Source organism: Phlebotomus argentipes, unplaced genomic scaffold, assembly GCF_947086385.1.
Source record: "Phlebotomus argentipes unplaced genomic scaffold, Phlebotomus argentipes genome assembly scaffold_18, whole genome shotgun sequence".
Classification (NCBI taxonomy): Eukaryota; Metazoa; Arthropoda; class Insecta; order Diptera; family Psychodidae; genus Phlebotomus; species Phlebotomus argentipes.
In genome coordinates this window covers 8,967,004-8,977,652 of record NW_026776177.1, presented here as the reverse complement: position 1 = coordinate 8,977,652, position 10,649 = coordinate 8,967,004, and the positions used below count along the sequence as shown (strand labels likewise).

Genomic DNA, 10,649 nt, shown 5'->3' with positions numbered 1-10,649 from the left:
CACACGCTACACTCGCAAAATCAAAACAAAGACTAGTGGCGCTGCGTACCGGAAATTTCAGGAACAACAGTGTGATTTCTCCGGCATGGAAAATTCGTGATTTTCCACTGAAATACACATAAATATAATTTTCTTCATTTCTTATTCTCGTGTTGATAAACTGGGCTCTTTTATCGTGCAGAATGTCAGCAACACAGAGAGTTCAGGTGAGAAGTCCTTCTTTTAGGTTATGTGATACATTTTCTCATTTTCCATTGTATTTTCCTCCTTTTCTTTTTATTCTTTCCAGCAATGGGCGACTTTTGCTCGCACCTGGCATGTATTTGACTGCACCTGGCAGAATCCCTTTGAATCAGCACAGCTGCTCCGGAAGTATCTATTGGGGCTTCACAAGCCCATTTACCACCCAATGAGTAGGTTTCCGGCGACTTTCCTCACTACAAAATCCACTTAATTCTTTCTTTTCTTCTTAGATGAGAGTGGAGATCATGTAGTGGCGATAAACACCAAGGAAATCGCTCTTCCTGGTGAAGAATGGAGAAAACGCGTATACTTCCACCACACAGGCTATCCGGGAGGGGCTTCCTGGACACTGGCGTGGGAGCTGCACGAGAAGGACCCCACAATGGTATGAAATTAGATTTGCGAGTTGAAAGAAATGTGAAAGGAATAAATTCCGGGATTTGCAGATCGTTAAGAAGGCAGTTTACACTGCAATGCGAGGAAATCTCCAGAGGCGACACACAATGCAGAGACTGCATCTCTTCAAGGATGGCAACATCCCTAAGGACATCTTGGAGAACATCTCGAATCAGATCCCGTCGCCCAGAAAGGTTCCGGAGCGCCTGGATAAGATGGATCCGGAAACAGTGCGAACCTTCCCGAAAATCATGGATTGGCCCAACAGTTACATCCTGAAGTAGTGCTTCGTTGCTGAATTTGTAGAAGAATACTGTAAAATAGAGGAAACGCTAAGAATTTTCAATTTTCCTGAAACATTTTTCTCGTCCTTTTTCGCCACCTGGCGGCAAGAAGCAGAAATCGCACATAAGAGTGACGTTTTGTTGTGCGCGCGTCGCTGGGCTTTATTTCTGAACAAATCCTGGGAAACCGGAGGATTTCCTAAGTAATAATCATGTCTGGTCTTGCGCCTCTTAATGCAGAGTGGAAACACCCGGACGAACTGGTGAAAATCCTCCGTTTGAAGCAGAAACAGAAAGCTTTGCAGGCACGCATCAAGAAGCAAGAACTCGACCAGCCAACTTCCTCTCCGAAATTAAGCATCCAGGACAAAAGGAAGAACCCTTTCGCAGTGTAAGTTGGAAAGGATATTGAGATGATGTGTCTAATTCACTAATTCCTGTAATTGTGTGATTGCAGATGCAGCCAGAGCGTCGCGAAGAAGGCTAAGAGCGAAGTTGTTGAAGAAGACACTCTCTTCCAACTCCTACACAATTCTGAGATTCCTAAAGCATCAAATGCAAATCTAGAAGCACCTCTTGAGAGCAAAAACTTCCTGGACAATGCGCAGTGGTACAGCGAAGAGGAAGAACCGCTGGAGAAACTGTACAAGTATCTTCCAGTTGATTGGAGTATTAAAACGAGACTCAGGCTGCTCACGCCCAAGCCCATCCTCGCGGGGAACCTGAAGACCAGCCAGGAAGCCAGCGGCCTAACGTCCTTTATAAGAGGCATCGATCCAGCTACAACGTCCACAGGCCTGGATATTTCGCCAGGAGCGCTCTTCCACCAAAGCACGCTCTATTGGCAGCATCCTCACCTGCCCTGGCTCACGCTCTACCCGCGAACGGCGCGCCAGGACTCGTCGTGTAATCCACTAGGCAGCACAGAGATCAATGCACTCAGTCGTCAGTGGACAGAGAGCTTCCGATCTGTCTTTCAGCTCTTGAGAGCCCGACAATGTCCGTATTTCTACCTCTGTGCGAACAGTTTCACTGTTCTCTTCCGGGCTGCCGGCATCGGTGGCTGTCCCGAGCTCCACGCCATCATTACACCCTCGTCCAGAGGCATGAGGGCAGCGCTACGGCATGAAGAGATCGTATTCCGTCAGCCGCTGAAGAGCAAAGCCAACGAGACTCCCGAAAAGCCGCCAGCAGACTCGATTGGGGGTTTCGAGGAGGTCAAGGAAGAGCCCTCGGACGACGACATGGACGAGGAGGAATGGCTGGAGAACCTGGGCGTGGACGCGAGCGAGATCAAGAAGATCAGCCTCAGAAGCGCCCAGCGACAGCAGAAGAAGGAGTGCGAGAGTGACTTTGGCGATCAGTCGGCGCTACTGATCGAGGGCGCCGAATGCGCTGCACTGTTTAATTACCTGCTCAATTGCAAGAGCATCGTGACGAATGTGGGGCGCCTGGCGGGGATTCCGCCCACACTGCTCTCGCCTGTGGCCTTCCTGGGCGCCACTCTGCGCGGTTTACAGGTGCGCTCGTCGAAAGTGCGCCTGGAGGAGACAAACTACCACAGTGTGGAACTGAGTGGTGTCCTGCTGCCGCATGTCCTGCCATATCTCAGCAATCTTCTGCATAGCGCTACGGAGGACAACTTTAGCGCCACGATGGCCAACAACCTCAGCAGCCTGGCGTTCACGAAAGTCTCTCAGGCGCTTATCCAAGATATCCTAGAAGACAAGGACAAGAAGCAGGCGTCCGACCAGGTCTTCGGCCAGGAAAACCTCTCAGACTGCGGTCTCAACGCCGCCATCCTCCAAGCCATGTGCCGTGTGGACGCAGAAGCCGTCAAAGTGATGGACAGGATGAGCTTCAACCGCGAGAGCTCCTCTTTTACGCTCTCCTGACCACCCAAAACGCCGTGTTTTATCGTGTGACGCTCCTTTAATAAATCGATTAGCCTTCATGTATCTGTGATCACCAGTTCGTCGATGCTCCAGTCCTCGTACGAGTGATCCGGAAGGTATCGTCGGATGATGATGGGAATCTTCCTCTGCTTCAACTCTTTCATGGCGATCTGCAGAGGGTCCGTTTCTCCCTCCCACTGCACCATTATGGGGGCGCACATGGCGATCTGCAGCGCCCTGGTTCCCAGGACTCGCGCCCGCTCGTACTTTGTCATGTATCTCGTGGTGATTCGCTTGGATTTGGCAACTCCACCACCCGCTTGTCCAGGAGTCAAGATCTCAATGTTGTCCACATCCTCGTCCTGATTCAGATCATCAATGTTGTCATCATCATCCACATCATCGAAATCATCCCCACCGACGCTGGAAAGGCGCAAAATATGGGGTTTTAGAGTATTTCAGGAGTCTCAAAACATCAAAACAAAGCATTGTAAGGTTAGGTTGTGAAAACAAAGATTTCCGAGATACTCACTCATCATTTCCGTACTCCTCTTCATCCATGTTCTACTTGGTACTGTGTTACTAACTTTGGAAGTGGAGCCTATGGCTATTTTCACGGCTTTCAGGACTATTTGTGAAAAAATCGCGAGATTGCAAGCAACACGAAATTTTCTTCTTCAAACTGGCATGCAATTATAGTTGTACTAAATAATTTGTTATCCGCATGTTGGCAGCACTGGAAGCCGCACTTTTCGACGCCATGGAGTTGGATAAGGAGCAGAGCTCAAGAGAAAATGTGATTTTCTCAAGAAAATTCCCACCGAGAAAGGTAAGAAACAATTAAATTTGTTCTTTAACACCTGTTCTACAACGCTGTAACGTTATTTCATTGGATTTATAGAGAATACTTGAGAAATGAATGTGTTCCTGAAGACCACGTGCAAAATCAATTATTCTCATAAATTCCCATTTATTGCTTTCAATTCTTATGATGAGTATGGCGACTGAATTACTTGATGACTATATTCATCACCCATATGACTGAATAATATGAGACTAGCAGAAATTTGGTAGAAAGTGAACGATATCAGTTCTAACCTCATTTGTCTTTCAGCTTCCCGGACGATGAGGCAGGCAATCTAATGGCAGATTAAGAGGTGAGTTTTTGTAGCTTCTTCACTCATTTCTCCGATTCTTCTGATGATATACCCACCAAGATCTCTGATAGAGAATGAAGTAATTTTATTTGCTACTCTGAAGCCCCCAATATGTAATCTATTCTGTCTATTCATCATTGCTGAATCCTAATGGACTTTTCTCATCTTTGCAGTGAAACTCAGTGAAATCATCCGGAAGCAAACGGAATGGATGGTCAGGAAGATTTCCAATGTGGCCAGGAATGAGTCGGTAAGATCTTTCACTGATTTCCTTGTAATTTTAGCACAAAATGATGAGATTTAACCACCAAGATCGCAGAACACTGTGACGATTACCTTTGCTACTTCTGAAGCTTCCTTATTCTCACTGATTTTCCTCCCGGAAATTTTCAGAAAAGTAATTATTTTCGTCTTTCATTTCAGAGTCTTGGGATTCGAGGAACTGTTCTTGCTCCAAGTCCAGCGAAAGACGCTCTCAAACTGTATTTAAGAAATTTGAGAAGAGAATATAATATGAAAAACCGCCAAAAAATGTTTTTTCACTTCCACTGAGTGCCTTTTATTAATTCCTGATCCCGGGAATACATTCACTCAGCCTTCTTGGCTTTCTTCGCCTTCTTCGTGTCCGTGGGCTTCTGGGAACGCAGAACGGCGCTGGCGCGCCTCAGAGCGGCCTTGGTCAGGTCCTTGCGGTACTTCTGGGCATGCAGCGTCTTCTTCAGCTTGTGCAGCGAGCGCCTGGGGCCGGACTTCATGGTCACCTTCACCAGACTCTTGGCCGGCTTGTTCTGAAGCTTGTTCTTCTTGTACACCACCGTGAAGCCCTTCTTGTCGGCCGGCACCACAGCCAGCGTCTTATGGTGCACCAGGCCGCTGTATCTGTACGAGCTGAGGTTCGTGAGGTTGTTGCGCTCCTGGAAAACAACCCGACAAGAGTCTGTGAGAATGAAAAGCTTTCCGGGAAGCTTGCGATACTCACTGTGCTGAAGGGCTTCGGAATGTCACGCTTCTTCAGCAAGAACGAGTTGCAGTTCCGCACAATCAGCCAGTTTAGATGGGATGATGTTGCCATTTTGCCAGGAAGCTAGAAATAAAAGCCAGGAAGTCAGTGAGAAACTCCTTTCCACGTGTTTTTTAGGTTAGCCACAAATTTTCGCTTTTAGCACAAAACTACAGGGAATTTCGATTCAATCCCACATTTAACACAATCTGCAGGATTTGCACGAGATATTTCAGTGTGAATTTTGTGGAAAAACATTCTGGAAATGTTGAAAATTGTCCAAAAATAGCGAGAAATACCTTGAAAACTTCACGAAAATAAATGGAAAGAGATAGTGTTGCCAGCTGCGAAGACGGCTGTCGTTTTTAGTACAGCATTGGTGGCGCTGCAGGCGCTCAGGAGTCGCGAGTTTGACAATTGCAGTGCGGAAAATATTTTATTTTCCCCATTTTCTCAGTTTCCTCACTATTTTCCACAACAGCGCACGGTGAAAATGAGATAATTACAGAGAAAGGTGAGCCCTACAGCACATTCCGTGTGAATATTGCGGAAATGTGGGTGAATATCAGGGGAAAATGCCACCGAAGGAGTGAAGGTCACACTGCACTTCCGCTATAGTGAAGAGGGTCTGTTTTACGCAATTTTCCACTCGGCGGAAAAGCCTCGCGGTGGCCTCTTCACCGCCGCGAAGTGGCCGAAGCTGTGGTCTGGTGTACACGCACAAGCGAAGCGCAATTGATTGATTTTCTCGCGGTACAGATGATAACTCGAGGTGGCCACGATGGTGGGAGACATTTCGAATCTGCTGGAGAGATCTCATCGATCCCGGGACTACACACTGGTCACCGGCAGCAGCTCCGAGGACGACGATGATGTGACCTTTGGTGTGCCTCGGACGCGGCCGAAACGCAAGTGCTTCACCCACTGTGGCGTCATCCTGATCGGACTGCTCTTCCTACTCTCACTGGTCTACATTCCCCTATTCCGCAACATCCAGACTCGAATAGGTAAGGCCAATTGCAGATCTGCATTCGGTGGATTCTCACAGTGTCTCTCTCTCTCTTCATTGCAGTCAGCATTCCAGGATGGAATTACAACACCTCGAGAGACACCACGGATTACGTTTTTCCGCATCTCAACACGTCCCTCATCGAGCCCAACACCCTCGACATGGAAAACGGGGTCTTTCTCCTCATTGTCGTGTGCTCAGCCGCCAATAACTTTTACGCCAGGTGAGCGAAAATTGCCCTAAATAAAACTTCCGGGCATTCGGGCGACAATTGAAGCGCTTCCACCGCAAGAAACAAACCAAATGCATAACACTTTTCGGGCCAATCGAACATGTTTTATCAGTTCACTTAATAATGTAGGTTTTCAGCATTTTTTCACGCGCCTTCAACGAGCAAAAGCGCATTCAAGCGATGATATTAATCTTGTAAGCCTATTGTAACCGGTGTGTGCGTTGTTCACGTGCCTCTGAATGTGCACTCACGAGTTGAAAGAACATTTTTGCTCAGATTAGCGTGTAATTGATCGGTTGGTTTTATGTGGGGTGAAGCGAGTTCTCACAGTTATTAACTATTGATTGATAACAATTTGATGAATTGAACTCCGGGAGTCAATCAATATAATTAACACCACAGAAAATGAACTGTGTGTCAATGAAGGACCTAAAGGGCAGAAGAAGACTCATGAGATTATTATTTTTTTACGTGTATTAAGGCAAACGATCCGCGAAACATGGGGCAACAGCAGTGAATTCAACTATCCGTACTTCCCGCGGATGCACTGGAACTTTCGCGGGAAGTACCTGAAGGCGAACGTAACGCGGTGGCGAGACTTCTATCGCGAGAACGTCACGCCGCAATCTAGTCAGGACGCCGCGGACAATGCCACAGGCGCAGTGCCGTCGGTGCGCGTGAAGGTTATCTTCCTGCTGGGCCAGACGCCCAGCAACGAGACACAGAGCCAGATCGGCGCGGAGAGCGAGCAGTTCGGCGATGTGCTGCAGGAGGGCTTCCTGGACAGCTACAACAATCTCACGCTGAAGTCTGTAATGTTACTGAAGTGGGTGAGCAACAATTGCCTGGATCGCGTGCGTTTCGTAATGAAGTGCGACGACGATGTATTCCTTAATGTGCCGAATCTGCTGCACATCCTCATGGGCGGCATCGTGCCGGTGTACAACGACACGCTCTCCTTCTACGATCTCTCGAGTCTCGTGGCCACGCGTAAGCGCACGGCCGTCGTGGAGCCGCAGCGGCTGCTCATGGGCTTCCTGTTCTGCCACGCCAAGCCCATCGCCGACGTCACCAGCAAGTGGTACTCGCCCATCTACATGTACAGTGGCAGCACGTATCCCAACTACCTTTCTGGCACGGGGTGAGTCCTTTCTGCACGTTTGCATGTCCTTAATCGTCTTGACTGTAAGCATTGTAATTTACCCAATAATGTGCCTCCTCTTCCGGCAGATACGTGATGTCCACGGACGCCTTGACGCTGCTGTACAATGCGTCACTGAAGACGCCGCTGTTCCACCTGGAGGATGTCTTCCTCACGGGCATCTGCGCCCATCGCGTAGGCCTGAAGCCGCGCCACAGTCCGCTCTTCACCTACACGGTGGTGAAGAACTTGTGTGCCATTCGCGGGATGATCACGCAGCATCCGCTGTCGCCGGACGACATTCGGCGTGCCTACGACTTCGTGACCAACGGCACCGTGCGTTGCGCGCCGCCGGACGTACACTTCAACAGTAAGAAGGTTTTGGGGCGCTCGAAGTTCTGCAAGTGATGTCGGGGCGGTGAAAGTTCTGCGCAAACCTTTAGGTGATTTTAGGATGCAAATTTGCTATATTGATGATATAACGCTGAAGGAATTTTCATTGAAAATGAACGCTAGTGATATTTTTTAATATGGATTATAATGAATTATCCGGAAAGGGAAGAGGCGAGTTTTCGGCGAGGAAGGATTTATCAGCTTCCTCGCTGCGCTGTAGAATGGCTGGACCTTTTTAGGATTGTCTGATTATATAGTGACTTTTGCAGGGGTTAAGAGCAAATTTGCTGCTGCCTTTTCGCTGATGCTGAGAAATGTGTGGAGTATTGAAATGTACTTAAGTTGCCGATGAAGATGAATCTCAGAAGTGTGTTACTTCTATCTGTTTGAGTTCCTAATGCGCGTCATCAGCGAAAGATCAGCAGCGACTGTTGCTTGTGGTGACAGTTTAGCTTAGAGATTTGATGCCGGATTTGGAAATCCTTGAGTAGTTTCTTAGCCAGAGGCGATAATTGACTGGAAAGTGGCATTAAAACTGTTATTTAGCACTGAAAGAGATCCACGAGATCCGTCTTAATCACATTTTTGTGGTAACTTTTAGGATTTTTCACTTCTCTTCCAATTATGCCGAGAAGAGAAGGATTTTAGGCAAGATGAAAAATACATAATCTCAAATTTCTCTAGTAAAGAAAGAAAATATTACCATAATAGGAAGCATAGAAAGGAAAGACATGATAATTCTGTAGATCGAAAGAACAATTGATAAAATACTCCAAAGTTACATTTTTATCCTCCATCTTAAGACATTATGATCCAAGAAAAAGACGTATTTATTATTAATGAGAAAAAAATTTGTAGTTGTGCCTTGAAACATCTAAAAAAAATTGTATTATATAGGAATCTTAATAAAAACACAACATGAGAAAAGATAAAACGGCATGAAATTTATTTCAAATTCTTTATTTTATATTTACCTTCAATTGCAAAAACAATTATTTTGGCTATTTCTAGGCTTTCATTTTACAATTCTCTCTTATGTGTGTAAATTTCATCTATCGCTATCATTTAAATGTTTCTCCGAAAAAAAAAATTCCCTTCCCAACTATATTCTGTACAGTGTTCTTGTGATCCTTTCTTTTGGCTGTGGCGCAAAAGAAGGCGGAAAGAAAACGAGGGAGAAGGAGGATTGAGAAGAGTTGCTCGAAAACAACGCATTTCCCTAAATGAATTCCACGATCAGGGATCGATGCCCTCGTCGTCGCTCGGCTCCCTGGTCGTGAGCGCCCTCGCGAATCTGTCCGTAATCTGCCGGATGTTCCGCTTGGTGCTCTTCTTCGTCGGACACCGTCGCTCCTGGCGGCGCGAGGGGGCCGGATCGTCCAGCTCCACCTGGATGCCCGTGCTGGTCTCGAACACATGCTCATCTGCAGCACGGAGGCGCTTGTGACCTCTGCCCTCATCCGCGAACGCGTCCGCCGAGTTGCTGCTCTCCAGATTCGCCTCTACGTCCGCCTCGCGCCTCCTCTTGCCTTTCTTGCGTGACCGGCGCTCCTCGGTGGCGTCTGAGCGCATCTCGGACAGCAGATGCTCCCGGAAGTCCGGCTCACTGCGCTTCTTCTTGTGCTTCCGCTGGATGCGATGCGACTTGGGGCTCACGCCGGTGAGGCTGTGCCTCGTCGCCAGATCCTCCTTTTCGCGCAGCGCTGCCGCTTCACTCATCTCCAGGCTGTGCTGCACGAGATCCTGCTCCTCAGCCACCGCTTCCGGGCTGCCATGCGGCGTGGGAGCGGCGATTGGGCGACGTTTCTTCTTCTTGTTCACCTTCCGCTGCCACTCGGACTCCGTGGCGTCTCGATCCTCGCCTGCTGATGCAGCAATGGGAATAATAAAGAATACAAAATGGCATCGAGTTTGCCAACTTACCCATTTTGTGCAGCAGCAAGTTGTCCTGTTCAGCCAACCTGGCCAGTTTCCCGGACAATGTAAGACCGTGACGAGCGCCCTTGTGAGCCGTGCGCCCGCCGCACGCCCTGAAGAGCTCATCGTCCGTGAGAGGCCTGGCTAGAGGTGCGCAATCCGTGCTCGTGTCCGTCTCCTCTTCGATCCTGTCCTCACGACCCTCGGACGTGAGAGTGGCGCAGCGCACGAAGTTCCCATACTTGGAAGACTTGGGATCCCGGGGCCTGGCGAAGCCCGTCGTTGAGATCTTCACCGACTGCCCGTCGCGCAGTTCCATCTTCACGGCCTCGCCGTCCGTCCGCACGGCCAAGTTGGACGCTGCGCTGTTGTATGCCTTCTCCCACCACTGATCCTTGTACTCAGCGGCCCCATCATGGCCCAGGCCACTCGTGTCGAACTTGAGATTCGCCTTCAACGGCTTGGCGATGCCCGAATTGTGCTTTCCCAAGCCCTGACCTAAAAAGAGGCTCCGTGTCACTCTGCATTCAGTGGGATTCGCTCCTGATACTCACCCTCGCTCCAGCCGTACTTCTGGAGGATCGACTGTCCAAAGTCCATAGCGTAGCTTCACTCTTGCGCCCCCTTTCGCGCCTACAACTACCATCCGTGGCCACAATGGTGGGATTTTGAGGGAGAAAAGAGAAAACGATTCCCCCATGCGTTTTCCCAAACTGACAGCCACTCACTGAACCCGATAGTGAATTCGTCGCCTGAACTTCGTCCTCTCCCTGTCCACCGAAGTGTGGGACATGTCCATTTCATTTGAGTTTCCTTTTAGCGCTTTTAATGTTGCTAACACTTAAAAATGCCAGCAATTCCACAGATAATTGTGAAATTAACGCCTAAGTTGCGGACAGATTTCATTTCACGCTCAATGAATGCTCTTTTCACGCGTTATTGGAAATTTCTATCGATATCCGACGATTTTTCGAAACCAGAA

The 10,649-nt window shown here is 48.4% G+C and overlaps 6 protein-coding genes and 1 long non-coding RNA gene across 9 annotated transcripts; 4 read left to right on the top strand and 3 right to left on the bottom strand.

Annotated features, from left to right (window-relative positions):
• The first annotated feature begins 98 nt into the window (after nt 1-98).
• LOC132260359 (large ribosomal subunit protein uL13m) lies at nt 99-952 on the top strand. The gene is made up of 4 exons (XM_059758416.1): nt 99-206; nt 290-413; nt 474-628; nt 690-952. The coding sequence occupies exons 1-4, from the start codon at nt 183-185 to the stop codon at nt 921-923; spliced, it is 537 nt and encodes a 178-aa protein (XP_059614399.1). The 5' UTR covers nt 99-182; the 3' UTR covers nt 924-952.
• A 56-nt stretch (nt 953-1,008) lies between these two features.
• On the top strand, nt 1,009-2,818 carry LOC132260352 (protein downstream neighbor of son homolog). Its single transcript, XM_059758408.1, has 2 exons — nt 1,009-1,314; nt 1,381-2,818. Exons 1-2 carry the CDS (start codon nt 1,136-1,138, stop codon nt 2,816-2,818), a joined length of 1,617 nt encoding a protein of 538 aa, XP_059614391.1. The 5' UTR covers nt 1,009-1,135.
• A 17-nt stretch (nt 2,819-2,835) lies between these two features.
• Nucleotides 2,836-3,491, bottom strand: LOC132260361 (DNA-directed RNA polymerases I, II, and III subunit RPABC2). Its single transcript, XM_059758419.1, has 2 exons — nt 3,351-3,491; nt 2,836-3,241 (listed from the first exon to the last, which is right to left on the bottom strand). The coding sequence occupies exons 1-2, from the start codon at nt 3,377-3,379 to the stop codon at nt 2,875-2,877; spliced, it is 396 nt and encodes a 131-aa protein (XP_059614402.1). The 5' UTR covers nt 3,380-3,491; the 3' UTR covers nt 2,836-2,874.
• Nucleotides 3,492-3,631: 140 nt separating this feature from the next.
• On the top strand, nt 3,632-4,461 carry LOC132260362 (uncharacterized). 2 transcript variants are annotated; one of them, XR_009468365.1, is made up of 4 exons: nt 3,632-3,647; nt 3,933-3,975; nt 4,149-4,225; nt 4,399-4,461. It is a non-coding gene; the product is annotated as an uncharacterized LOC132260362 (long non-coding RNA). The 2 variants fall into 2 exon arrangements; XR_009468364.1 differs by lacking the exon at nt 3,632-3,647 and having other exon boundaries at nt 3,858-3,975.
• A 48-nt stretch (nt 4,462-4,509) lies between these two features.
• LOC132260360 (large ribosomal subunit protein eL28) lies at nt 4,510-5,375 on the bottom strand. The gene is made up of 3 exons (XM_059758417.1): nt 5,275-5,375; nt 4,955-5,059; nt 4,510-4,889 (listed from the first exon to the last, which is right to left on the bottom strand). Exons 2-3 carry the CDS (start codon nt 5,045-5,047, stop codon nt 4,563-4,565), a joined length of 420 nt encoding a protein of 139 aa, XP_059614400.1. The 5' UTR covers nt 5,048-5,059; nt 5,275-5,375; the 3' UTR covers nt 4,510-4,562.
• Nucleotides 5,376-8,684, top strand: LOC132260353 (beta-1,3-galactosyltransferase 1-like). The gene is made up of 5 exons (XM_059758409.1): nt 5,376-5,489; nt 5,735-5,982; nt 6,048-6,207; nt 6,698-7,357; nt 7,447-8,684. The coding sequence occupies exons 2-5, from the start codon at nt 5,757-5,759 to the stop codon at nt 7,763-7,765; spliced, it is 1,365 nt and encodes a 454-aa protein (XP_059614392.1). The 5' UTR covers nt 5,376-5,489; nt 5,735-5,756; the 3' UTR covers nt 7,766-8,684.
• A 10-nt stretch (nt 8,685-8,694) lies between these two features.
• Nucleotides 8,695-10,578, bottom strand: LOC132260355 (G patch domain-containing protein 4). Of its 2 annotated transcripts, none has more exons than XM_059758411.1 (3): nt 10,222-10,578; nt 9,674-10,165; nt 8,695-9,615 (listed from the first exon to the last, which is right to left on the bottom strand). In XM_059758411.1, the coding sequence occupies exons 1-3, from the start codon at nt 10,265-10,267 to the stop codon at nt 8,987-8,989; spliced, it is 1,167 nt and encodes a 388-aa protein (XP_059614394.1). In that variant the 5' UTR covers nt 10,268-10,578; the 3' UTR covers nt 8,695-8,986. The 2 variants fall into 2 exon arrangements, with proteins under 2 accessions (XP_059614394.1, XP_059614395.1); XM_059758412.1 differs by having other exon boundaries at nt 8,695-9,612; nt 10,222-10,558.
• Nucleotides 10,579-10,649: the final 71 nt, after the last annotated feature.